Here is a 26,762-nt window from a genome sequence, read left to right on the forward strand (position 1 = left end):
ACCCAGCTGGTGCTGCTAGTGCATCATGGGAAATTGAGTTCAAGTGGTTGTTGTCGCATACGTTTTGCCCCAATGAGAAACAACACTTCCCGAGCGCCACTGGTGCTCCACGTGGCCGTCCTTTGTTTGCAAACAAACTTTCGGTGGAGAAAAAAAGTTCACAACAAGAAGTAACAGCGGTTGAGCAACACACGCGAAGCAGTCAGCGTTATGGCGTAACTCATATTAACACGTAGCGGACAGTTAGTGCGATGGTATTAACCATACATTGTATGGACACACGTCATTAAATACACATTATTACTATTATATGTAACGTTACAAATATGTATACACCTAAATGTTACATCGATACAACGGTAAAAACAAAACGCAAAGTTCTTTTCAGGTGAGCGGGGGAGGGAGGGAGGGAGGGAATTTGGTTGGAACAAAGGATGTCACAACTTCTTTACCCTGTTGCAAAATATTTCTGAGAGCTCCCATCTGGGTTTCCTGGAAGTGTCCACGATGTTGTGAGCGTGTAAGTAGTACTGGGGGGGGGGGATTGAACCACACATCATACGTCAGTTAAAGTTACTGTCTGTGCATACTTTGAAATGTACACACAGTTGTTTTACTCACTTGGCGACCACCATTGTACAGGCATACCACCATTAACGTGGAGCAGTGACCTCTGAGGTCATACAAGTAGGCTACACCATCAGCAAATCACACTCACTGGAACATCCAGAAGTTGAGACACCAGCTACTCAGCGACCATCTTCAGGAAACAGATGGACACAGCAGAGCTTAGGAGAGAATACTGCAAAAGGCAGGTTGTTGACTCTTTTTTTGATGGCTAGTCAAATTAAAAATAAATGCAAATATATTTTGACTCCTCCCTTGCAGTTACATATTTGTCTTTTTAGAGGGCAACTGAGAAAACTGAAAATATGTACATCACAATCAATTCCATGAAAGAAATTTGAATAACGGACAGTTTGCAGGTGTCTTCATCAAACTGTGGTCTGGCTGAGTCTCCTGTGCTGGTGCAGCCACTGCATCAGAGTGTCAGAGATCTCCCTGTACCTCAGCCCATACAGGTATGGAGCGAACGCCCTGGGCAGCAACATGAAGACACACATATTGACTGTGCTGACCCACACGCGTAGATCCTGACTTATGCTTTTCCTCTGGAACAGGTAGAGCTCCATGATGAAAACAAAGCCGGGGGCAAAGTAGAGCAGGAGAAGGACCCCGTGAGCCAGCAGTGTGACCCGGGCCCTGGAGAAGCGGCTCTGCCAGATGCCCTGGGTCCTTGTTACCATGTAGAGCCGAATGTAGCAGACACAAATGAGTACGGCACAGATGACCATGACTAGGGAGAAGTAGACGTAGAACCACCCCTTCTTGTCCTTAATAAAGCCAAGGGAGAAGAGGACCAGACACACAGGCACCCTTTCGTGCGAGCTTTCCCTCTCCACCTCCATCATGATAAACAGGCTGAGAGGGTACAGGGCCGCCAGCACCCACACCCCCAGCAGTATGCGGTGGGTGCGGGCAGGTGGAAGGAGGTCATGGTAACGGAGGGGCCAGCGAACCGCAGCGTAGGTGTCGACCACCATGAGGGTGATGGTGAGGATGGCACAGCTGTTGGTGGTGACGGTGACGGCTGTGATCAACTGACAGACCAGCCAGGACATCTGAGCTCTCGTGGCGTTACAGATCACCATGGCCAGGTTGAGGACGAGGAAGAGCATGTCCGCCGTCAGGGTGTTGGCCATCAGCAGGTAACGCGTCTCCTGACGCAGGGCACGGGACAGGAAAATGCATGTCAGGAGAACGGGGTCGGCCAGCAAGGTGGCCAGAGTGATGACTGTGGCTGGGATGGAAAACAAATCCAGGTGCCACCTCAGCACGCTCTCCACCCATTCCTGTGTGAGGTTTGAAATGAGCGCCGATGATGGCATTTTGTGTTTTCAGCTATGGAGTCACAAATGCTCCGACTGAGGTGTGTTTTACGATGTGTTGACTACTTCCTCCAGCAACTTCCTGTTAATGAAAATATCATGAATTTAAGTCAACAGAGTGGACCACCTTCAAAATGCAAACATGTAAATGCATCCAAATAAGCAGTAAGGTGTATAGAGACTATTTCATACACATATTTTAGATTCAGGATCTCAGGATTGCAGGCTGGGCAAACCTGTAATGTATACATTTGTTAACTCATTTGTCACTTTGTTGACTCAGACGTTGATCAAACTTTTGTAGTGCTCCTCTTGGTTATTTCTAGTCAAAAGGACTAGGGAAATGAGAGGCCAAAAATTCAAATATATATACAGTGATGGTCTGTACCCTTCGAGAGTTATGTTCCAAATGAAGAAAAATGCAAATGAAGATGAAGAAGAAGTTGTAAATAATGAACTCAATGTAACATGAAACATTACAAGATGCACATTTAACTTTTGTTTAGAATTCCAATTGACTTCAGTTGGACTGCAGTTTGGATGAAACAATCTTTTAGGGAATTTTATTAGACATCATTTCCTTACACTTTCAGAAGGGGCATCAGAATTAAATATCGTTTTTTTTGTATACAAACCTGATAGTTATGCTCCTTTCCACCCCACTAAATGCTTTCAAATATTATTCACACTCGAGACAAAAACAGAAAATCAGTTGGTTCTGTTCAAACTTTGCGTAGACGCACTTATTGACAAATTATTGATTGGCCAAAGGTCAGTTTTCTTACCTTGTGTCCAGAACAGAAAAAAACTGTGTTACACGTCCATTAGGCTTTGCGCTTCTAAAAATCAATGAATGTCTTGTTTGACCTGTCTCACCCGCTGACCTTATCTGATGTCCTCTTTGTTGACTCATACAGATAATATAGGGATGGAGAAAGCTCCAGCCACTTGGCAGTCACATAGTAACAGGGAGGGGCTATCATCCTACCAGCTATTCCTCATGTTGTCACTTTATCAGTGTTTCCTACCCACTAGTTGTATTTTTTGTTTTAACTCATTGAAAGCCATCAAGATTAAATTGATAACATTCACATTTTCTGTGAAATTGCTTTAACTTGTGGGGTCACTTAAGCAAAGCCACAAACTTATTTTGACCGTGGAAAGATTATATGGGAGACAATGTTCACGCCTCACAGGCACTGATGGCCAACACCGCCACTGAGAGACGTCAGTCAGCAGCAGTCCACGAGCAGGCGTTTGCTGCGTTAGCCGCTCAGGTCCAACAGCTAACAGCAGGCAGTTTCAGCTCCTCCTCCTGCCCCTCTGACGCCTGCTCCAGCACATGAGCCCCGTGTGGGCACCCCAGAGTGCTACGCTAGAGAACCTGAGGGCTGCAACCCATTCATCACAAACTGCTCCATCCTGTTTTCCCTGCAGCCCTACACGTTTGCCTCAGAGGAGGCTAAGGTAGCCTTTACTATCAACCACCTGACAGGCAGGGCACGACTGTGGAGCAATGCCGAATGGGAGAGGCAAACACTAGCCTGCTCTTCCTTCCTGGCTTTTTCTGCTGAGCTACGCAAAGTGTTCGGGGCAGCCTCCAAGGGCCCTGATTCTACCGAGGGACTTATGGATCTGCGCCAGGGAGACCGGACAGTTGCTGATTATGCCATTGAGTTTCGCACTAGAGCACGCTTTAGTGACTGGAACTCTGCAGCTCAGTGTGACGCCTTTCTGGCTGGACTAGCAGAATATATTAAAGATGAACTGGTCTCTTTTGATTTGTCTTCCGTCCTGGATGGCTTCGTTGAACTGACTTCCCAAGTGGATAGATGCATCCAGGCAAGGCGACAGGAGCGACGCAAGGAGGAGACAGATCGCTGCTCTTCCACCCAGTCTCGAGATCCTCCAGCAGCTACCAGCATCACCCCAGGGTCTCAACCTGGGGGCGCTGAACCCATGCAGGTTGGGCCCACCAGCCTCACTCCAGAGGAGCGTGAACGCTGCCGCCGAGGGAATCTCTGCCTGTACTGTGGCCAGGCTGGTGACTTTATATCCCGGTGCCCAGCAAAGGGCACGTCTCATCAGTGGTGGGGGATGTACTGGTGAGCCGAACCAAAAGACTCTCCTCCAACCAAAGACCCCTGTGCCACGTTCAGCTCCTGCTCAATAATGGATCCCACACCCTCGCTACTTTCATTGACTCTGGTGCTGACAACAGCATCATTGATGAGGATCTGGCCCTTCAGCTGGGTATCGACCGGGTACCTCTGCCATGCCCTGTTCCTGCCAGCGCCCTGGATGGTCACCTACTGGGGACAGTGACTCACCAGACCATGCCAGTCTGTATGCTCCTGTCTGGTAACCACCATGAGACATACAGGTTCTTATACTGCGGGCACCCCAGCATCCACTAATCCTGGGGTACCCCTGGCTCCGCTGCCATAACCCCCAGACTGGGCAACAGGAGTTATCCTGGGGTGGAGCTCATCCTGTCACCCGATTTGCCTGAAACAAGCTGCTGCACCCCAGCAATCAGACTGTTCCAGCTCTGCTTCAGACTTGTCAGGGGGGCCTACTGAACACCATGACTATCAGAAGGTATTCAATAAGGCCAAGGCCTCATCTCTGCCTCCACATTGCCCCTACGATTATGCCATTGACCTGCAACCAGGCACCACTCCACCCAGGGGTCGCCTGTATTCCTTGTCTGCACCTGAAAGAGAGGCCATGGAGGCGTACATAAATTCCTCTCTAGCTGCTGGGATCATCCGCCCCTCTTCTTTACCTGCTGGTGCTGGGTTTTTCTTCGTGGGGAAGAAGGACAAGTCACTGAGGCCTTGCATTGACTACAGGGGACTCAACAACATCACCATTAAAAAACGCGACCCACTCCCACTCATCTCCTCTACCTTTGAGTTGCTACGGGGAGCCACCATCTTCACCAAGCTAGACTTGCGCAACGCCGACCACTTGCTCCGGATCCGGGAGGGTGACGAGTGGAAGACAGCTTTCAACACTGCCACTGGACATTACGAGTACCTGGTGATGCCCTTCGGTCTCACCAATGCCCCAGCCGTCTTCCAGGCCCTAGTTAATGACGTGCTGAGAGACATGTTAAACAGGCATGTGTTCGTCTACCCGGACGACATTCAGATTTTCTCCAGGTCCCGGGAGGAGCACATTCACCATGTCCAAGCAGTCCTTCAATGCCTCCTTGAGAATTCTCTGTTCGTTAAGGTGGAGAAGTGGGAATTCCACTCTTCATCTGTCTCCTTCCTAGGGTACAACTCTCAGGTATCAACTCACCTTCGACGAAACCTAATTTCCGCATGTTGCCCATGCGCTGCTGGAGCTGTGATTCATTGACTGTGTAAAGTTCAGGACATTTCTCCAGCAGTTTCAGCACACTGGAAGGATTGAGGCCCAAGACAAACAGAGCCGTGAGGGTTGACAGAGCATGTTGGGCAGCACTTCCTCCTCTGAGTTTGGATGTGGCTTCGTGTATCTGCTCTGCCTGGGAGTCTGTGAATCCCATATCAACCAGAGAGCGGAGGGACAGCTCTGGGACTGGCTCCCTGGGTTGAGGACCGAGTTCGTGGTTGTGTTGCGTTGACCGCAGAGCGTTGTGGCTGCTGGAGGAACAGAACAATCTGCACCCGGTGCATAGACGCTGGAGGAGACATCTTCCAAACTGAAGTGGACTGAATACAGAGGAGGTGGCATGTATCATACATAAAATCATTCAGCCATTTGTTAATGGACAACCAGTTTTAGACAAACACGGCTTTGAGGGCAAATGGAGTTGAGTGCTTTGTTACCACAGTATGGTCATAAAATTGAGGCTGAGTGGCTTTTATATGATATAATAATGCTGATGATGAAATACATATTTTGGTTGTACTATTTACTTCAACAATAAAAAAAGGTGATTCAAATTGTCTCAACACAGACATACACTTGGAAAGCAAGGAAGTTCAGCATATTCTCATTTGGATCCACACAGTAGTAAAATAGTTCTTCTTCTTCTTCTTCTTCTTCTCCTACTTCTTCTTATTCTTCTTCTTCTCCTTCGTATTATTATTATTATCACAAGACTACAGTTGGCAGGGATGTTGAATAACCAATTTACATTTTACTGGGCAGCGACCAGGGCTGTAGCTGCCATTGAGAACACAGAGGACATTGGAATTTGAGTTGAGGAGGAGTTTTGTTCTAAATTTAGACACAAATTACGCATGGTGTTTTACAATCAGTGTTGTTAAATATGATAGCTGTAGGCCAAATTTGGAATTTGGGGAGAGTTTTGAAACAGCATTTAGACAATATACACCAACAAACATTATATTGTAAAAATAGACTCTTTTTTTGATGGCTAGTCAAATTAAAAATAAATGCACAGGAGGGCATTTTGATTCTTGCAGTTACATATTTGTCTTTTTGGAGGGCAACTGAGAAAACTGAAAATATGTACATCACAATCAATTCCATGAAAGAAATTTGAATAACGGACAGTTTGCAGGTGTCTTCATCAAACTGTGGTCTGGCTGAGTCTCCTGTGCTGGTGCAGCCACTGCATCAGAGTGTCAGAGATCTCCCTGTACCTCAGCCCATACAGGTATGGAGCGAACGCCCTGGGCAGCAACATGAAGACACACATATTGACTGTGCTGACCCACACGCGTAGATCCTGACTTATGCCTTTCCTCTGGAACAGGTAGAGCTCCATGATGAAAGCAAAGCCGGGGGCAAAGTAGAGCAGGAGAAGGACCCCGTGAGCCAGCAGTGTGACCCGGGCCCTGGAGAAGCGGCTCTGCCAGATGCCCTGGGTCCTTGTTACCATGTAGAGCCGAATGTAGCAGACACAAATGAGTACGGCACAGATGACCGCAGTTACGAGGAAGTAGACGTGGATCCCCCCTATGTTCTTGTCCTGAATAAAGCCAAGGGAGATGAGGACCAGACACACAGGCACCCTTTCGTGCGAGCTTTCCCTCTCCACCTCCATCATGATCACCAGGCTGAGAGGGTACAGGGCCGCCAGCACCCACACCCCCAGCAGTATGCGGTGGGTGCGGGCAGGTGGAAGGAGGTCATGGTAACGGAGGGGCCAGCGAACCGCAGCGTAGGTGTCGACCACCATGAGGGTGATGGTGAGGATGGCACAGCTGTAGGTGGTGACGGTGACGGCTGTGATCAACTGACAGACCAGCCAGGACATCTGAGCTCTCGTGGCGTTACAGATCACCATGGCCAGGTTGAGGACGAGGAATAGCATGTCCGCCGTCAGGGTGTTGGCCATCAGCAGGTAACGCGTCTCCTGACGCAGGGTACGGGACAGGAAAATGCATGTCAGGAGAACGGGGTCGGCCAGCAAGGTGGCCAGAGTGATGACTGTGGCTGGGATGGAAAACAAATCCAGGTGCCACCTCAGCACGCTCTCCACCCATTTCTGTGTGAGGTTTGAAATGAGCGTCGATGACGTCATTTTGTCTTTTCAGCTACGGAGTCACAAATGCTCCCACTGAGGTGTGTTTTACGATGTGTTGACTACTTCCTCCAGCAACTTCCTGTTAATGAAAATATCATGAATTTAAGTCAACAGAGTGGACCACCTTCAAAATGCAAGCATGTAAATGCATCCAAATAAGCAGTAAGGTGTATAGAGACTATTTCATATACATATTTTGGTAACACTTTATAATAACTACACACCATGAAGCATTAGTTAAATATGAGTAAACACTTAATTCATCATTTATAAAGCGTTGTTCCTACAATAATAATTAATTCGTATGCAGTTCATAACAACAGTTATAAATGTTTTATTCTTGATTCATAAGCTCGTCTATTATCTGTTTCATTATTGTGTTTTCATACTTTATAAATGATGGATTCCCCATTTGTAAATGAAGTATTATATATTTTACGAACCAATTATTCAGGAGTAGATGATTAATAAGATTATTGCAAACAATGAGCAGATTCGGCCGGCTGCCATCGGGACATGCAGCTGAAGAAAAGTACGGACAGTGGAGATCGATATGCTTGGCATGAAATGAATATGAATAATTAAATCAATAAATATAAACTAATATGCAAAGCTCCTGGTTAGCGCTAATCGTATATTTACAAATGTTTTGTGTCCAGCCATGTTCTCCTGAAGGAGAATGTCTTTCTCTGTGTGTTTCTTACATGAATTAATGGCTGAGAGGTTTGTATTTAACAGTGGTATATTGTTTGCATCTTGCAATGAATATTAATATGTTCTTGATCACTTTGTGTTGTGTCTATGTGTTTTGAGGCACTGCTGGCCTTTCAATGTCATTTATAAATGCTTTGTAAGGCATAAATAGTCCTCACTTTAGATGAGGTCACACAAAATACTTTACTAACGAGTAGTAACTACCTTAATAAATCATGAATTAATCATGAATTGCAGTATTAATATGCGTTTATAAAGCATATATTAACATAGTCCCTAACCATTAGTGCATATCTAAATCATTATATATATATATATATAAATGCATGAATAATGTACATCTAAATAAGTTATTCATCATTTATTAACACTTTACAAATTATTAATCATCTACAACTCCTGAATAATTGGTTTGTAAAATATATAATACTTCATTTACAAATGGGGAATCCATCATTTATAAAGTATGAAAACACAATAATGAAACACATAATAGACAGGCTTATTAATCAAGAATAAAACATTTACAACTGTTTTGAGCTGCATACTAATGACTTATTATTGTAGGAACAATGCTTTATGAATGATGAATTAAGTGTTTACTCATAATTAACTAATGCTTCATGGTGTGTAGTTGTTATAAAGTGTTACCCATATTTTAGATTCAGGATCTCAGGATTGCAGGCTGGGCAAACCTGTAATGTATACATTTGTTAACTCATTTGTCACTTGGCTGACTCAGACGTTGATACATCTTTTGTGGTGCACCTCTTGGTTATTTATCGTCCGAAGGACTAGGGAAATGAGGCCAAAAATTCAAATATATATAGTGATGGTCTGTACCCCTCAAACGGTATGTTGCAAATGAAAGAAAATGCAAATTAAGTTGTAAATAATTAACTCAATGTAACATGAAACATTACAAGATGTACATTTCACATTTATTTTAAAGTTACAATTGACTTCAGTTGGACTGCAGTTTGGATGAAACAATATTTTAGGGAATTGTATTACATACATTTCCTTACACTTTCAGACGGGCATCAGAATTAAATCGTTTTTTTTTGTATACAAACCTGATAGTTATGCTCCTGCCACCCCACTAAATGCTTACAAATACTCTTAACACTCGAGACAAAAACAGAAAATCAGTTGGTTCTGTTCAAACTTTGCATAGATGCACTTATTGACAAATTATTGACTGGCCAAAGGTCAGTTTTCTTACCTTATGTCCAGAACATTAAAGACCTCTGTGTTACACGTCCATTAGGCTTTGCGCTTCTAAAAATCAATGGAGGTCTTGTTCGACCCATCTCACCCGCTGACCTTATCTGATGTCCTCTTTGTTGACTCATACAGATAATATAGGGATGGAGAAAGCTCCAGCCACTTGCCAGTCACATAGTAACAGGGAGGGGCTATCATCCTACCAGCTATTCCTCATGTTGCCACCTTATCAGTGTTTCCTACCCACTAGTTATATTTTCAGTTTTTTGACTCATTGAAAGCTATCGAGATTAAATTGATAAGATTCACATTTTCTGTGAAATTGCTTTAACTTCTGGGGTAACTTAAGCAAAGCCACAAACTTATTTTGACCGTGGAAAGATTATATGGGAGACAATGTCCACGCCTCACAGCTGTAACTCATCCATACAAAGTCGTCATCCATCAACCTCACACCGACATCATTACATCTTGATCAACTTCAAACCGGAGGGTTCTCACAGTCCAATCTGTCAGTAGTACGGTACAAAAAAGAACAAGCGCTGGGTAACAGTGACAGAGACATTGTTTCCATGTGTGTTTTAGATAAGCATTTTCTACAGCACTGACAAACTTGAGTTCAACAAACAGATAAAAGGAAACATTTTATTGGTTAATTTATCACCATCGGGTATGCAATTTTCTCTTATCGTGCAACTTCCTCTTTAAACAAGTTCTCTCAGTCCTCCCACAGGGCTCTGTCATTTTTTTCTCCTTTTACTGTATCCACCTTTCCCTCCAGTCTCCTCATCCTCCTCCTCATCATCATCATCATCATCACCACCACTATCAGCTTCAATGCTGCCATAATGCCGCTCTTCTTCCTGCCATTCTCTTGCCAGCAGTCTCCGAAATACTTCATACTCCTCTGCTGGCGCATTGGCAACATGTGCGAGGAAGGCGTCCTGGTCAACGCTGAGGATGCCGTCCAGTTTGGGGTTGAGGATGACCGTCTGGCCTTTCTTGTCTGGGGTTTGATACAGGCCCCTGCGCTCCAGAAAACAGTGTCGACAGCGCACCTCGTCCAGAGTGAAACGAAACAGCCTGGACTTCACTATCTCCGCCTGTTTGACACCCATCCGGAAGTAGACGTACTGTGGCGAGAAGAGTCAGCGCATGCTGTCACAAACAACAATCGCTTTGGAACGACAAAAAAAAGCAACAAAAGATAACCTCAAATAATAATTTATAATACTAGTCGTACAGATACGATGTATTTAGTAAGTAGAATAGCAAGTAACCCAACAGACATATGGCTACATGGCATATGTCAGATTACTAGTGGCTTAATGTTCTGTTCCCACTTCATGTATGGCCACCAGAGGGAGTACTATACCAGCATCCAAATTCCAATCTACTAAGCAGGTTTAGAGAATGAAGTGTTCACTGACTAAAAAAAGTCAGTATGGATACTAAAGATGCTTGGTTTCGAGTGTGCTGTTGATTGACACCATCGTCTCACATTGAAAGGAAATGGATGTGCTGCTCACATCTGAGGGAAAAAAGGGTAATCAAATTGTGGCTGGCAATGAAACAGGAACAGGTCTTGTATCATTGCCTGTTAGAGCGAAACAATAAAGTATGTTGATTTCTTGTACGCCAAGTGGAAAAGTAAATAGTGCGTATTGCATTGTACTGTAGAAACAAAGGCTATGTGTAGAGCAAGAGGGTTGTCTTTTACTACTGTGACCCCTGATGTGATGTTTGGTTAAGCTTTGAGGAAGTCAATAAATACGCCATCTACCATAAGAACAGCACAATTGTTAGGCCTACAACTCATGACTGTTTCGGATTTTGATTCAGCATAGCATCATTTATTCAATAAAATGTCGGAATAAAAAAAATAAAATCAGGCCCATCTGTCGATGCAAAGTCTTAAAATTTCCTGGTGTATCCAGTACAAAACCCAATGATCTAGAACAGAGGAGCTGGAATCTGTGAATGACCAAAAATGCCAACCTGAAACTTGTACTCCAGCTGACCCACGTTTTCCAAGACTACGGCCGGACAATCTCTGAGGATGTCTGTGACCTGCTGGACGGTAAACTGGCACTTCTCTCTGAGGAGCACCACCACACTTTTGACTGTCTTCACAGGCACGGTCAGGATCTGGGGGTAATGGGACACCACTCTCTGGAGACTGCCTAACAGGGGAGGGGGATAGAAGGAAAAATACTGGTTTGATAATCATACAAAGCACCCATTAATATCAAGCATGAAGTAAATACACCAAAGATCATCAACTCACCTTCGACTAAACCTAATTTCCGCATGTTGCCCATGCGCTGCTGGAGCTGTGATTCTTTGACTGTGTAAAGTTCAGGACATTTCTCCAGCAGTTTCAGCACACTGGAAGGATTGAGGCCCAAGACAAACAGAGCCGTGAGGGTTGACAGAGCATGTTGGGCAGCACTTCCTCCTCTGAGTTTGGATGTGGCTTCGTGTATCTGCTCTGCCTGGGAGTCTGTGAATCCCATATCAACCAGAGAGCGGAGGGACAGCTCTGGGACTGGCTCCCTGGGTTGAGGACCGAGTTCGTGGTTGTGTTGCGTTGACCGCAGAGCGTTGTGGCTGCTGGAGGAACAGAACAATCTGCACCCGGTGCATAGACGCTGGAGGAGACATCTTCCAAACTGAAGTGGACTGAATACAGAGGTGGTGGCATTTAACCTGGTCCACCGAAGAACCTGTGGAAAATCAATAAATAAATATATATATAGCTCAAACGTTATTTGTTCCCTGCATTATGGTTTAACAGTCAGGACAGGACAACGGTCGCTGTTATGGCCGTGGGGCAATCACACAAGTGGCGTTTAGTAACGTTAACGTTAGATGAGCGAAGATGTTGTTAGCATAAGTTAGCATACATGAAGGTTACAGCGGAAGTATGAGGGCTGTCAGTAGTTTCTTCGACATGTTTTAAGAATGCGAGTCATGCGTTTTACGATGTAATAACGTTTTAAGTTGGCGAAATATTAATAGTGTAATGTTTTCAAGAATTTAGATTCACCTGACGTGCAGCAAATCGGGTAACCATGCTTGTCCGTCGGACATATACTTCCGTCGTTCAGCCTCGTCAGAGGATAAAGGTTCCGCTATGTTCCGCTTGAATGATGAGAAGAGCACACACTGCGATGGTGCACAGCAAAAATCTGACTTTTGAATGATTTTTCTTTAGACGGACACGAACAATTACTGATGGGTTTTACGAAAGAGACGAGATTTATACACAAGCAAGGTGGACTATTACTGATTAAGTATTTTAACCTCAACTCAAGTTGACTTACAATATTTGCAATACTAGGTTTTTCAGCAGATTTCTGAAAAATTTAATCCAATTTAGAGCTTTTCTTTTGGATATCTGCAGTTGGCATCAGTCACACCAAGCAGCTGCGGCCAAAAGTATCCGATACGTCACCATGTTAGAATCTGCAATTTGAATTTTTTTATTGAGCTTACATTCAATGATTTACTGTGTGAATATAAAATTCAAATACATTTACAATGTTTGCGTGACAAACTTTCTACAGTTCTGATCAACATGCAATTCCTCAACAAAGAAACAAACACGTGTCGTCAAATATGTATTTATGTATAAAAATAAATTGATAAAATATTGTAAATATACTTACAATTTTTAATTAAAAACACTCTAGATTAAAATCATGAACCCAAAATAGAAAAGCCAGATTGATAAAACTGTTCCCTTCAACTTCAATAAAACTAAATTCTCTGAGGTAAACACAAACCTGTAAGGTAAAGGTTGTAGTCACTTCTGGGTTTTGGTGGCAAAGTTGGATCCCTGTTACAATTACAATGAGTAAGTCCAAAGAATAAATAAAATACATAATCTAAAAAGGAAATCATGATGAAGCTTTTGCTTTGTGTTGCACTTGGCAATTACAAATATGTCAAAAAATGCTATCCATCTCTATTGGTGGCAAGCCGCGTAAACTCCATGAAGGCAAAAGTCCATTTGTCTGTGAGACTACTGGTTAGACGGTAGTGTTTGATTATGGCCTTGGGCTAAGACGAGCTCCCCTTTCCTTACTTTGCACTTCATGTCCCTTTTGTTCTGCTGCACACTAAATGTTGGACGGGTGGCTGGGCCCAAATTCACTCTTTAATCCTCATGGAGGTACTTCTGAAGCTCTGTTTCCAGGGCCACCATTGACAACCTGTCATCTTCATCCTCCTCATCATCATCAGGAAGAGTCTCGTCATGTTCATCTGGGAACAAGCCATGCGTGATGAACACTTTAGGAATGGGCTCCAGGTGCTGTGGTGAGTCTGTGGAAAGAAGAGAGAGCCCTATAATACCTGAAGTGAACAACATGGCTGGCCATTGTCAGTCTAGCTCTGGTGTGAAACAGTACTCACAGTAGCTCTGAGTGGCAGGCACCACCTCTGTCCAGCTGTACTCTGCCAGTGAAATGGGCTGGCTGATCCAGGGCTGCAGCAGCAGCTGGTCCAGAGTCATCCTCTGAGCGGGATCAGGGTGCAGCAGCTCACGTAACACACCGTGCAGGTCTGAGAGGGTGCATGGGGACATTACAGCACAGAAGAAAAATGTTTGTAGAAACTGAAAGGCGCATTTATGATGACGTATTCGGGCCATCGTAGTTGTGCAAAACACTGCTAACATAGTTTTGTTTTTTTCTTTTAAGGAACCATATTGTTTAACTTTGCGAGGTCCTATCGACCTCATCACACCACAGATGCCTCCGTTAAACACTGCGGTGAGGTGAGCCACCGAGCGCAAAATATATTATATTGTAGCAGACTCTTTATTCTCAGCCACTCATCTTATTCTAGACGTTCCTCTGCCCAGCAAACTCTAAGGACAGAATTCACCATAATCTGTGGTTCAACACAAGCAGTGTGTATTTTCTGTGTTGTTTTCCCTTCACACCGACAGTGTGACAGTTACACACGGCCCTTTAAAAGGGTCCTTGTGTAAGTGTATTTGTAGTATAAAAGACCCCTTTGTGTAGTGAAATATAGAAGTTGTTCTCTACTTTCCTGTGACTTCTACAATATCTCATAAATTGCTGTTTTTTTCCTTTAAATTTGTTTAGTACTTTTTTATTCACGGCTCCGTAATTATTGTAATTTTTTTACAGTGGCCCTAATACGCTGTTGTAAAGTTTTGTATGTGACCGTCAAAGAACAGCAGTATACCCGGAGAGAGGGGGAACGGGGGCTTCAGGTTGGCATTCAGGATCTCCTCGACGCCACAGAAAGGGTTCTCACTGAACAGCAGCGTGTAGAGCAACACACCAAGAGACCACATCTCCAGCTCTGGACCCTCATAGCTACAACCAAACAAACAAGGACACAAAAAAAACAAGCTTGTAATTGGCAATATGTAAAACATGGCAGCATTGTATTCCCCAGTAAATGTAGTGTGTGTGTAAGGCTTTGTTACTTTACAATTGATATATCCTTAAAGCATGTAGTTTAATTGTACATCGTAAAGGTTAATGAGCCATTAAAGTCATACAGGACTAGAAAACAGTGCTCTGACCTAGATTCTGTTTTAATGCGTTCAGAGAACTGTGTAATCAAAAGGACACTTCCCCTTTTAAACTAAACCATCTGCAAAAAAAAAAAAAAAGAAGAAAAAAAAGAAGGAGGAACCGATATGAAATTTCCCATTTGTTGGAACAAATATCACTTGTCGATCTCAGGCATTGTGTACATACGGATTTCCCTGAAGCACCTCCGGGGAGCAGAACTCCAGTGTGCCACAGAAAGTGTAAAAGAGCTTCCTGGGAGCCATCATGGCAGCAGAGCCAAAGTCTATCAGTCGCATGTGGAAACATTTGTCAATGATGATGTTCTCATCTTTTATGTCCCTGTGAAGGATGTTTTTAGTCCTCAAATAGAAGACAGCGGCCACCAGCTGGGGAAGGGACAGAACCTGCAGTTTAGACCAATGAATGTTTCACATTTCAGAGCCGATGCTCCTGTCTTACGTACTTTCTTGCCCATGGACGTACCTGTCTAAAGATGTAGCTGGCCAGGGGCTCATCCAGCCTCGGCTCCATGTTTATGAACTCAAAAAGGTCTAAGCCATCTCCATGTTTCTCCATCACCATCTGGAAGTAACTGCCATTCTCAAACACCTCCAGCACCTAGTCTCACACACACACACACACACACACACACACACACACACACACACACACACACACACACACACACACACACACACACACACACACACACACACACACACACACACACACACACACACACACACACACACACACACACACACACACAATAATTTAGCATAGCAAATAAAGGTTTGCTTTACAACCTTGTGTGTTAAAGGCTTAAAGCTCAGTTACCTTGACTATGTTGTGGTGCTGTACTCGTGTCAGTATGGCAATCTCCTGGCTGACTGGTCCCAGCATGGGATCATCTACCCAGCAGTCGCTTATAATCCTGGCCTTGCTAATGAACTTCACTATCACCTGCGAATTAGAAAAACCAAAATATTTTGCTCTATCTTGGTTTACTATAAAATCGATATCAATATTTCTACACACTGCTGCATGTTGTATAAAGATGAAAATAGGATATGTTCAGTCATCAACGGAAATATTTTCTTACATCTGTTCCATCAGAGCGCCTTACTGCTTTCCAGACAAAACCAAAGGCTCCTTTACCGACAGCTTTAAGAGGCTGGTACTCCTCTTCAAACTGCCCGTCACAGGCTCGAGACTGCTCCAGATCCATGGTGGAGCGCAACACCTCCCCATGACTGGCCTCAGCAATCCTCTGAAAGGACGCGCAGAGGACAGAACCACGGCTTGAAAGCAAAACACATTTCGCATTTTGATAGACGAGATAGTTTGTGTACTAACTCGGCATGAAAGACATTTACTGACCTCTCCTAGACTGGCTCCTGACTGGTCGTGCAGCGGTCGATCTGTATGCAATAGTGCCCCCTGCTGGCCAGGCCTACTTATCCACACACAGAACATGGAGCTTCCATCAGGGAGGTTAGTCCTGCACACATCACACTGCACATCTGGAGAGAAAACAAGGTACTGGACTGGTTAAAGCCTTTTTTTGTAACACCAGGTGTAGAATGTTTGAGGGAAGAATAACGGTAGCAGTGGTACCAACCGACTCTCGTGCCGTCTCTGTGGTACGCGATTCCTTCGTATCGCCCCTCCTGCATCTGTGTAGCGTCTGAGGACGAGGTGTGTCCTTTCACCTTCTGTTTCTTAGGAGTAGATGTTGCAGGAATGTCCGCCATTGACTGAATCCCGCCGTTCACCGGCGTGCCGAACTCTCGACTCTTTTCTTTGTGAATTGTAGAAAGTGCCGCCCACTGATCCTGCTCGCCGTGGCTGTTTTCTACTCGCTCTTCACTTCTGGCCTCGACACCAGCGTTCCCCGTCTCAGCTTCCTGGTCGGACCCGACCACGCACGGGGAGGGGGTACGCAGCAGCTCGTCTGTATCGCAGGACGCCATGGAGCGTTGGTTATCATCAATGTACCCTCCGCCACTGAGAAGCTCCATACTACTGCTCAGATCGAGGTCGGCTAGGGCCCGGGTCACCAGCTCACCATCGCTGTTGACGTCGAGGTAACAGCTGGCCGAGTCTACTATGTGTGCTGAACGAGAATCCTCCGCCGGGCCTGGATCAGAACCACCATGGCCAGCGAACTTTTCACAGAAGCCAGAGGACGACCTGGGAAATTGAGTTTGACTAAACTGATGACGAAGAACAACAACTGATGGCAATAGAACAACAAATCCTGATGCTATTATTTTATCAAAAGAACATTCTGAAGAATGTTGACAGTTTTCTTTCACATCTCAAGCCGGCATGTCAGTGACAAGAAGGGCTGCACCACATTTGCATCACTGAAAACTCTGACCTATTTCAGTGGCTACTAGCTACTCATCTGTAAAAGAAAAGTTATTCAGTGAAAAAGATATTTAAATTCTCCAGTGATGTCTGTAAATCACTGTTAATTTATCCATGTCAATGAGCCCCGGTAACGTACATAACTATTGGGCTATCTAACAATTACATGTGAGGTTTTGTGATTACATGTAAATAAACTTTATTTAATAAAGTTAAAGCCAATTACATATTTTGGTGCTCACATTTTGATGAATAGTCTCTTGAGACACAGAACTGCCACTTGTAACTACCCCCACCTGCTCTCCAGTGAGATGACCTCAAAGCTGGTGTGTTGGAGGACCGAGCCACATGTGCGGTGGGCTTTGTCTCCGTCAGGAGAGGTGCCGACAACAGCTGGTCCATTCCGACTGGGAGTGTCTGAAGAAGTGAAAAACAAAACAACAAAAAAACCCACTGAAAAATGCTCAAAGACGGACTATTTTAATGCCTCTGCACACTGTAAATATGAAATCACTCTAAATGACATCCTGGCATCCTACCTGAGATAATCCTGATGGCAGGTTGATTATTTCTATGAACTCCATCACCGAGCTGCTGCTGGTCTCGGTTCTGGTGTGGTGGTCCAGAGGGGACCAGGCAGTAGGTCTCGTTTTCTGGAGGTTCCACCAAGGCGAACGTCTTGAGGAGTGCCTCAGTGGAATCAGCGCAGTCTAGCCGGCTGGTGCAGAGCGCGAGCCGGGCTGCTGCCTCCCCCATCAGCTCCGCAGTGTCATCAGCCCTGAGGAAAGAAAGAGGAAGTATTGGAATGCCAATCAGGATCAAATACCAACGTAATGATCATACTATAAAAAGGCATCTAGTACTAGATTTATTTTGAAAGTAATTTAGTGATCAGACGTGCACACAGAACGATTTAAACCTCGACTGGATGTTGCTTAGAATCAGTGCATTCAGAGATTTCTGACTCATGTGACGTTTAATGATCACTTCTTCTTCACAAGGAATTCAATCTCATTGAATATTTGACTTCGGGAATCATAACTGTAAACAAGCTATTATGGAGGAGTATTTTCTCCAGGCACTCAGGTTGATGCACCTTCTTGTCTGGAAGCTGTCGATTTGACATGTTTAGCTGTAATTAAAGCTCAAGACTATTACAACTTTGTAGTGTAGTCAATCGTATGATAAAGAAGGTTGTCAAGCAATACCGTAATTAATGTATGTACGACTGTTTGAGGCCTTAATTGTGTATCATTCAAATACAAGGGCGGCTTTATCCACACCATGGGACATTAAAATATATATTATAACACTACAATACCATAGTAATATGGCTGTCACAGGTCTGGTACGTTTCTTTCAGACTTTGGCAGTATGAAGGAGTTTTGGACTAAACACATTCAGGTAGTTTATGACAGGGACATGGGGATTAATACTTACATAACCACTCTTGTGGAGGTGACAGCCGGAGGAGAAAGAGTCGACAAACCGCTGCACGGTTTCTCTAGCCGGGCAGCGGTTCCAGTGAAGATTTTGCCTCTCCCTGTGGAGGTTATTCCCAGAACAGCCTGTTGCACCATGGCCATATCACCCGCCACCAGTGAGGACGGGTCTGAGGATTGAGAGAAAATATTATACAACACACTGTATGATCAGAGTAGCAGCACTGACACTGAGGGACACATGTGTGAGGTGCATATGGGAAAAATGCCTGTTTAGACAGATATGACACATGTTTTTACACCACAGAAGCCCGTGCATGTTGTTTGACCCAAACAAACGCTCACCATATTTCCCTGACATTTTGGAGAAGGCTGTACTTTTATTAACCTCCGCTTGAGACTCAGAGAAGGGGCTGCTGGCCTTTCCGTCCGTGTCAGACATCCATCCATAGAAACCGGGCATCAGAAAAGTGACACTCTGTTGAGGACCAAGCAGCAGAGACAGAAGTGAGAGATGGCAGAGCAGTCAATCCAGACAACCTGGCTCAGCCGGTCGCGTCGGCTGACCTTGCTCAGCAGCTCGTCCTCGTCGTAGCCGAACAGGCTGAGAGCCAGGTGGTTGTGGATGTGGCAGATTGAGCCATCAGGGTGGAGCAGGAGGAGACCGCTCAGAGGCGCAAACACCCAAACTGTTCCGGAGTACTCCAGCGCAGGGCTGGGGGAGAGGACAACGCTGTCTGCTTTCACGTCTGTAAGAGTCCAGACACATTGAAAAGGCACAACTCGTTACTACATTACAGTACGAGATGAGTAACATATATTGGGGGGCACAGCTTTATCCTATGGTGACTATTTTGCATATTTGATTGGTTAAACATTGTCGCTAATATCTGATCCAGCTAATTTAGTCAGTATCAGCCCGATATCAGTGCATCCCTAGTGAAAACCTCCAAAAATCGCACAACTGTCAATGTTTCATGAGCTAAAGAACAGCCCGAACTTTTGCTTTGTGGCATAAAGTTAAAAATTATTTATTTAGCTTGAGAAGTAGAGGAACGATCTCAACCCCTTAAAGGAACTGTGTGTAGGATTATGGGGGATTTATTTGCAGAATTATAATATGATATTTAGAACTAGATTTTCATTAGTGTCTAATTAACTGAACTTCAGAATCGTTGGGATTTCATTACCTTAAAACGAACCGTTTCTATCTACAAAGGAAACGGCGTTTTCATTACTTTTCCATCAGGGGTTGTGTAGCTTGTGTGTATTTGTCTTACTATAAAAGGCTGAGGAGTATTAACTGCAGGATGTTCAGTGCTTGGGCAGCATAACAGACTGTGGATAAGGCACCAATTTCTCCAAAATAATATTGAGTGTTGTTAATCCCTCTTCGATCTAGCATCCCTAAAAAACACCTTACCAGAGGACGGCTCTTCAGGGTTTAAGCCGTTTGACTTGCACACAGAGGAGGTGAGCGGACGGCTTTCCTGTGCATCGGATCTTTCACCACTCTCTGTTGGACCGGTGGGACCGGTCCCCTTGTTGTGATGTCGGGGCCTCCCACACACCACTGCCCCCTGAAGCGTGACACACAGTGGGACGGATGCACCCGCTTTGCTTTTACCACAAACTCTCTGAATCCTCAGCGTCTGAAAGAAATGCAAAGTCAAAGATGGCAGACTTACAGAATTACCTGAGCGTAAAACATTGTGGGATAATATTTATTCTCTCTGTGTTCCTGGAACCGTCTAAAAAAAGCATATTGGTAAAGAGAAACTTGAAGCGAAGCTTAAGAAAGGGAGCTTTCCTCAGCTGAGTGGCGCCGTTTCGGCTGTAAAGTGTGCTTACTTTGGGCAACGCATTACTGTGCAGGGGGATTTGTAAAGAGGGGATTAGCTCCTTCACAGACGCCCCTTTTAACTCGTCGGGATGTTGGTATCCATGAAGAAGGGCAAACGCCAAGTCACAGGTTCGGATACTACCCTAGAAAGAAAGATGAAGAAAGCAGGAATTCTCATGAAAAATGCAAAAAGAAAAATCACACTTCCATGGCTGCTAAATAATGACTTACATCTTGTGTAAAGGAGAGAAAGGCGGAGACTCTTTCCACACTTTCCATCATGACAAGCAGGTGCTCTTCATTTTGTGACCACCTGTGGGTACACACTGACACTGGCATCTCTCCAGATAATGTCACAACATCCACCTACAGAAAGAGCGGCACGTTAAACACACAAAACACACTCTTTGATTTTAAAGTTTGGTCCAAGATCAGCCAGCATTTTTCACACCACTTTTCCAGACACAGCCGCAACAGTTCCATCCATGAGGGGAAAATCTTCTTCCAATGCTTCTTCCAGGACCTGACTGGTTTTCTTCAAGATGGAGAGCAGCTTTTTTCCAATCAGCTCACCGGTGGTGCACTCGAGCAGTTTGCAGGCCTGTTCATTTGCTGACAAAATCTGAAAAATGAAGACAAGAAACACATTTACAGCACACGCTCTAGTTGCAATATTGTTTGACCAATTCCACTCAGTCACCACTGCTCTCATTAAAAGGGAAACTTTGGTATTTTTCAACATGGATATTAAACCCATTTTCCATGTTTTTGTGTCGAACTGACTAATACGGACAACAATTTCTGAAATTGGTCCAGCAATGAGCGAGAGCGCTGCAGACGGCAGCTGCTCACAGGCTGCAATATAATCATATCCGGGCAATTTGGCACCGGCAATTCACGTCCAGTGAAAGTCCTTGTTTTTGCCACTGAGAGTGTCTGACATTACGTCTGACATAAAAGAGTTTCGCTCCAGGAGTGCTGGGGGGACCCAGCTGCTGCAAGGCCGCAAAGCTCGGGAGACTGGTGGTGTTCCTGTGGGTGCTGTGACCCAAAACCCACAAAGGAAGAAAGCTGTAAAAAGTGGGAGCTCTTGCTGCCCGATATTAAGATTTTAGAACTAGACTTCTCCTTGAGCAGGTCTCTGACACCATGACAAAGGGACCAGATCTGTAGGGTCCTTTCCATAATGTTGTAAGACACATGTAAAAGAATCAGAGCCTGTCAGTAGCAAAACAACCACTTTTAGTGCCCTTTCATCTCGTTTTGCAGCTGCCGGTTACAACGTTATGCCTCAATACTGGACCAGTTACAAAAGTTGTTGTCTTCATTTGTCACTTAAGACTCAAAACCACAGAAAACCCTGAAGTGGACACACGGTACCTCTTTGGTTTTATGGTCGACCGCAAGAACAGCTTTATTTGGGTTGAGGGTAGACGGAGATCCAGACAGGCCAGAGTCTTCAGAGATGAGCTGACTGAACAAGCGTTCCTCTCTCTCTGACATAGTGGGCAGGTGAGGCAGGGGAACAGCTGAGACTTTGGAGCCACGATGTAAGCTTGAGATCTGAAGGTTTCTTGTTGCGACAGAAGTGCAAATACCCAAACTTTCACCTGTAAGAAAAAAAAGGGGGAAAAAAGTATAACAAACTCGGTGTGTTGACTGTTTAGTAGTGTCAGCTCTACTCTCAATTACGACCAAAGTAGTTACTCACCGCTCGAGGAACCAGGATAATAACGACGCTGCTGAGTCCTCTTCTTGTACAGCGGCCTCTGAGTACACGGGTAGGACTTATTCAGGGCGAAGTCATCCTCACAGGTGAGGCCGGGCACCACACAAATAGTGTCTCCTTTAACTCTATCGTAGCTTTGGCTCCCCCCAAAACGAGCCTCGGTCGACAGCGACATTGCTGTTGTTTATCCAGCTGGTATTGACAATGATTGACCCAAACAGAGATAATTAATGGATTGCAGCATTGTAACAATATTGTATGTTTAGTTGCTCGGTTGTCTGCGTCTGATGTGGAGATTAAGAGCGAAACAACACTCACCCCGTAGAAAGAAACGGTGCGGCCTGTTTCCTACAAGGGAGCAGCAGCTTCAGTTGACGCTTTGTTGACAAGGTAACGTTACCGTCACCGCGCTATGTGGCTAACTAGCCATCAGCTAACGTAAACGTTACTGCCGCTACAAACAAAACCAAAGTCGAGCGGTGTTTGGTTCGTAAATTGCAGTGTTTCCGGTGCAATTTCAACGACTTTAGTCCGAGGGTACGTTACCGTGGCGTTATCACAACTTTGACACCACTCCAGCAGGTTGGCGAAGGTTAAAAAAGAAGATTTTATGTGTAAACTGTTTCACTTCGTCCAGCAGTAGCTTTTGTAAACCGCGGGCTTCTAGCGGCAGCCGGATTAGATTCACGGAAGTCCCCTAGAGCCAATCAGATATCACGTCTCTGAACAACGGCACCTCATTGGAGGATTCACCGGAAACGCCCACCCTTGTTTCCATGGGAACCAAAAAAGCAACCAATAAAAAATAATAATAATAAAAAAATATATATATATATATATATATATATATATATATATATATATATTTACTTATTTATTGGTTGCTTTTTGGTTATAAAAGAGGAAAATGTCTCAAAGGCGTAAATATTTTTCACAAGTCAAATAAATAATTCACATATTATTTATTATAAAACAGGTGGACACAGAAAAACCCTCACAGCAAACAGCAGTAACTACAACAGGTTGTTGTTTTTTATTTACTGCGGTTTAGCAAACAACACGTCTATACGCAAAAAATAGAAGGCATCCATAACATTAATAGAAAATGACTATAGATTCTAAAACATATTCTAAAACATACATGATAATTATAAGCTCTTTATTTGTATGTACAAATCTGATGGACACCAAAGTACATGTTTGAACAGACATAACAAAGATGATCCTATCATGTAGGCTTAAACTGGCATCTGAGAGAAGTTGGGTAAGAGTTCCAGGTGCAATGACTGCAGGGGTGCATATGGTTTCCTTTTTCTGAATTAGCTACATGGCTTTGCTTCTTAAATTCACAAGCTCTCCCTCAGGAGGTCCTCACCAACTTCAAACTAGACAAACGTTTTTGCCACAACACAGACTGGAATTAAATGAATCAGACATTATCCTTACTGACAGAAATTCTGCCACAGTCCAAATAAAAAACCGGTTTAAGGGGAACAATAGGGAAGTACACTGTGCTGTACTTTTGCATCAGTGAAAAAGAAAAATATTACAACATGAGATGAAAAGCTCACTCTGACATAGCTGCTTGATAAGGAAAATATACATAACTGACCTTTCCACATTCAAATCAGAAATCAAAACTCACCTGTTCAAAACTGCTTTTAATGTGTGACTATTCTTGTGTACTCTGTTTTTAGTGTATTGTTTTTATATATGATGATTTTAATGTAAAGTGTCTTTGAGTGTCATGAAAAGTGCTATATAAATAAAATGTATTATTATTATTATAACAGTTAGAACAGATGCATTGAAACATATTTTAGTTTGACTTATAGCTCTCTTGGTATTAGCGACATTGTGAGCAGAATTTCAGTTAATCCGGTCCTGAACTAATTCATCACGTTGACAGGCCAGCTCCAGCTGCCATGGGAAATGTAAGCATGTCATCCAGTCTGCTGAGATCCAATTACACATTCCATCATCGATTCTTTTCTTCACATCACAAACATCTAGATTTCTGTAACATTGGGTACATTTTGATACACCATCTCTTTTTTTCATGTACTGCACTACCATGAGCTTATGTGATGCTCTGTGGACAATATGTGCCTTTTACATTTTCTTTTCTTGATAACTGGCACATGAATCAGCTTGAGCCTGGTCATGCAGTAATCTATTTCACCATTAATCTAATTTTATGATTCTTTTAATTTGCGGTTCAGCAGCTCGTTTGAGCTTGAAGAGAGGTTCACTGCTGAAATAATCTCCCTGGGTCTTGTAGGCTGCTATAGCTGTAGTATGCATGTTTTGTCAAGTAGCTCACTTTACAATAATGAGTACCGGTAGATCTTCATACAGACAAGGAGCCAAGCAGAACACTTTACACAGTCACACATACAGTCATACGCGTACATGAGCAAAGTTGGGCACATGGTGCCATGGCTGTGAGAAGGGAGCTTTGACAAGCTTTTGGAGCATAGTTCACTGAAACAGGGCCCATCCTAATGGTGGAAGTCCTTTTTCGTGTGCGGACGATTTTCCAGTATATGGTCCACTTCTGAGGCAATGCCTGCCGTCATCTTTGGAATTACCTGCACGGAGCACAACACGGAGCACACGGTTAATGCTGCTGGACTGGACCACATAATGACATATTTACTCAGTATTATTCAGGCTCAGGAAACATCTTTATACCTGGATGGCTCCCAGGTTCTCTGTCAGCTGCCTTGGATTGGAGGATCCCAGCAGCACTGAGCTCACTCCCTCGTTCCTCAGGCACCAAGCTAAAGACCGGGGATAGGAGGAGTTTATACAGCTGTTAATATAGTATCGAGGTCTCAGACAGTACGAAGAGAAACACAGGGTTTGGCTGTGAACAATATTTTGTTTGAGGGTCTGAGGATGTCCTTACCTATGGCTAGCTGCGGCAAAGTACATCCGAGCTTCTCCGCGATATGAGTCAGTTCCTTTAGCTTGGCTTGTTGTTTCCTCCCATCCTCACTCATTATTTTGTCCCTCAACCACTGGTATGGCTGCAGGAGCAGAACCAGAGTAAGAATTATAATTATTTCTCAAAATCCGGCATAATAACGTGAACCACATTATGTTTAATTGCTGGCTTTGTACTTCTTGCATAAGAGTCAAAAGATATATTATATAACATATGGACACTAGGCAGGCGGTCCAAATAAATTGAAGCCGTACCTTCATTGAGGCCCTGGAGGATTCTGGGAGGCCATTCTCGTACTTCCCAGTGATGATTCCACAGGCCAAAGGTGACCAAGATACCACACCCACACCTGAGGTAGAACAAGAGCCACTGAGCAACAGGGTACGGAATCTATTGCAGCACTAAATCTATTAACAAAAGCTTACTATAGACCTACCTATCTTATGGTAGAGCTCTGGCAGCTGAGTTTCCACTTTCTCCCTCTGGAAGAAGTGATACTCTGCCTGCTCACACACTGGTGGAATTAGATTAAACTGCCTGGCCACAGAATATGCTTCCTAATTGAATATGAAGAGGGAATAAAAAGGAACAGGGAAATATTAATGAGATAAATCTTTATCTTTAATTCCATTTTCTGAAACCAGTCTGGAAGATAACTGACTTTGTGATTGCTTTGTAGTGGTAATTTAGACTGAACATTTCTCAGTGTGTTCATGGTATTAAAAATGTATGATTACAGGGATAAACAAAAAACAATGATGTCAATATATTGCCAGCCTTAAATAGAACCGGGACTGTTTGTCTTTTACGGGCTTTTTTATTTCTTAATCTCGTGTTGCTTGCCAGGAGATACACAAAGACCTTTTCCATCACTCACCATGATCTCCATTGCAGACCACCGGGATGTCCCCCAGTACATGGACATCCCCTGATTGATCACATGCGTCATCGATCTCACTATCTCTGTAAAAAGAGCCCATATGTACATTGTCATTAATCAAACAGTGGAATGGCGCCACAATCGCAAGTTTTTTTTAAACTTACACTATTTTTTACATTATATACACCAAAAACAGGAGAATTAGATGAAGTTGGTATTTTTAATTCTCATAAAAGACCAGGTTTAAAGAAGACAACAAGAAATCCAGAAAAGCCTTTATGTGAAACTGGCACCTTCAGTAAAAACAAAGATGCTGCTTGAAAGGCATTCAGCCTCTTTGTGAGAAAGGCTCTGGTCCTTTTAAACTCACGTATAAGCAGATAGTCTTTGCTGGGATCATACGGCTTCATATGGCTAAACGCTGCAGGGGTTAAAGGAAAAGACTGGCAGAACGTTGCTTGTGCAGTTGAACAAATCATAGCTACAGCTGTAGGGGCTGCAATCAGCCACGGTGGCCTTTAGTGGTATCCGCAGGCTATTTGTGCCTGGGTACGTAATGGTCAATAATCATATTTAATAAAAACCTGCTGTGATATTCTCTCTCAA

The 26,762-nt window shown here is 44.0% G+C and overlaps 5 protein-coding genes across 7 annotated transcripts in view; all 5 read right to left on the reverse strand.

Moving 5' to 3' along the window:
* Nucleotides 1–995: 995 nt before the first annotated feature.
* Nucleotides 996–1,949, reverse strand: LOC306788880 (putative G-protein coupled receptor 148; the record flags this gene model as incomplete). Its single annotated transcript, XM_079284559.1, has 1 exon — nucleotides 996–1,949. The coding sequence occupies one exon, from the start codon at nucleotides 1,947–1,949 to the stop codon at nucleotides 996–998; it is 954 nt and encodes a 317-aa protein (XP_079140685.1).
* Nucleotides 1,950–6,480: 4,531 nt separating this feature from the next.
* On the reverse strand, nucleotides 6,481–7,437 carry LOC306788704 (putative G-protein coupled receptor 148; the record flags this gene model as incomplete). Its single annotated transcript, XM_079284308.1, has 1 exon — nucleotides 6,481–7,437. The coding sequence occupies one exon, from the start codon at nucleotides 7,435–7,437 to the stop codon at nucleotides 6,481–6,483; it is 957 nt and encodes a 318-aa protein (XP_079140434.1).
* Nucleotides 7,438–9,943: 2,506 nt separating this feature from the next.
* On the reverse strand, nucleotides 9,944–12,470 carry mterf4 (mitochondrial transcription termination factor 4). Its single transcript, XM_079284363.1, has 4 exons — nucleotides 12,431–12,470; nucleotides 11,669–12,107; nucleotides 11,380–11,564; nucleotides 9,944–10,514 (listed from the first exon to the last, which is right to left on the reverse strand). The coding sequence occupies exons 1-4, from the start codon at nucleotides 12,455–12,457 to the stop codon at nucleotides 10,122–10,124; spliced, it is 1,044 nt and encodes a 347-aa protein (XP_079140489.1). The 5' UTR covers nucleotides 12,458–12,470; the 3' UTR covers nucleotides 9,944–10,121.
* A 380-nt stretch (nucleotides 12,471–12,850) lies between these two features.
* Nucleotides 12,851–22,904, reverse strand: pask (PAS domain containing serine/threonine kinase). Of its 2 annotated transcripts, XM_079284459.1 has the most exons (21): nucleotides 22,645–22,904; nucleotides 22,309–22,518; nucleotides 21,978–22,207; nucleotides 21,049–21,219; nucleotides 20,829–20,963; nucleotides 20,606–20,740; nucleotides 20,178–20,406; nucleotides 19,322–19,503; nucleotides 19,100–19,232; nucleotides 18,753–18,924; nucleotides 17,852–18,090; nucleotides 17,609–17,729; nucleotides 16,561–17,132; nucleotides 16,320–16,462; nucleotides 16,042–16,209; nucleotides 15,777–15,902; nucleotides 15,423–15,557; nucleotides 15,126–15,325; nucleotides 14,602–14,735; nucleotides 13,801–13,950; nucleotides 12,851–13,710 (listed from the first exon to the last, which is right to left on the reverse strand). In XM_079284459.1, the coding sequence occupies exons 2-21, from the start codon at nucleotides 22,499–22,501 to the stop codon at nucleotides 13,544–13,546; spliced, it is 3,735 nt and encodes a 1,244-aa protein (XP_079140585.1). In that variant the 5' UTR covers nucleotides 22,502–22,518; nucleotides 22,645–22,904; the 3' UTR covers nucleotides 12,851–13,543. The 2 variants fall into 2 exon arrangements, with proteins under 2 accessions (XP_079140585.1, XP_079140586.1); XM_079284460.1 differs by lacking the exons at nucleotides 12,851–13,710; nucleotides 13,801–13,950; nucleotides 15,126–15,325 and having other exon boundaries at nucleotides 14,611–14,735.
* A 367-nt stretch (nucleotides 22,905–23,271) lies between these two features.
* The window catches only part of kcnab1b (potassium voltage-gated channel subfamily A regulatory beta subunit 1b), a 30,551-nt gene continuing 27,060 nt past the window's right edge, over nucleotides 23,272–26,762 (reverse strand). For both annotated transcript variants that reach the window (XM_079284594.1, XM_079284595.1), the window contains 6 exons: nucleotides 26,154–26,239; nucleotides 25,713–25,833; nucleotides 25,531–25,625; nucleotides 25,238–25,358; nucleotides 25,021–25,109; nucleotides 23,272–24,917 (listed from right to left, as the gene is read on the reverse strand). In XM_079284594.1, the coding sequence (XP_079140720.1) occupies nucleotides 24,828–24,917; nucleotides 25,021–25,109; nucleotides 25,238–25,358; nucleotides 25,531–25,625; nucleotides 25,713–25,833; nucleotides 26,154–26,239 (602 nt within the window). In that variant the 3' untranslated portion in view covers nucleotides 23,272–24,827. The remainder of the gene's footprint in view (nucleotides 24,918–25,020; nucleotides 25,110–25,237; nucleotides 25,359–25,530; nucleotides 25,626–25,712; nucleotides 25,834–26,153; nucleotides 26,240–26,762) is intronic.

This window comes from Melanostigma gelatinosum, assembly GCF_949748355.1.
Source record: "Melanostigma gelatinosum genome assembly, chromosome: 15".
Taxonomy (NCBI): domain Eukaryota; kingdom Metazoa; phylum Chordata; class Actinopteri; order Perciformes; family Zoarcidae; genus Melanostigma; species Melanostigma gelatinosum.

Bases quoted from the DNA above. Each gene is read 5' to 3' on its own strand.
- mterf4 (XM_079284363.1), bottom strand. From the start codon at position 12,457: ATGGTTACCCGATTTGCTGCACGTCAG. The intron at 11,565-11,668 runs GTGAGTTGATGA...CTCCCCTGTTAG, and splicing joins GAAATTAGGTTTAGTCGAAG to GCAGTCTCCAGAGAGTGGTG. The intron at 10,515-11,379 runs GTTGGCATTTTT...TTCTCGCCACAG, and splicing joins AGCTGGAGTACAAGTTTCAG to TACGTCTACTTCCGGATGGG.
- pask (XM_079284459.1), bottom strand. From the start codon at position 22,501: ATGTCGCTGTCGACCGAGGCTCGTTTTGGGGGGAGCCAAAGCTACGAT. The intron at 20,407-20,605 runs GTAAGCACACTT...CATTTCTTTCAG, and splicing joins ACAGTAATGCGTTGCCCAAA to ACGCTGAGGATTCAGAGAGT. The intron at 19,233-19,321 runs GTCAGCCGACGC...GGTCCTCAACAG, and splicing joins AGGACGAGCTGCTGAGCAAG to AGTGTCACTTTTCTGATGCC.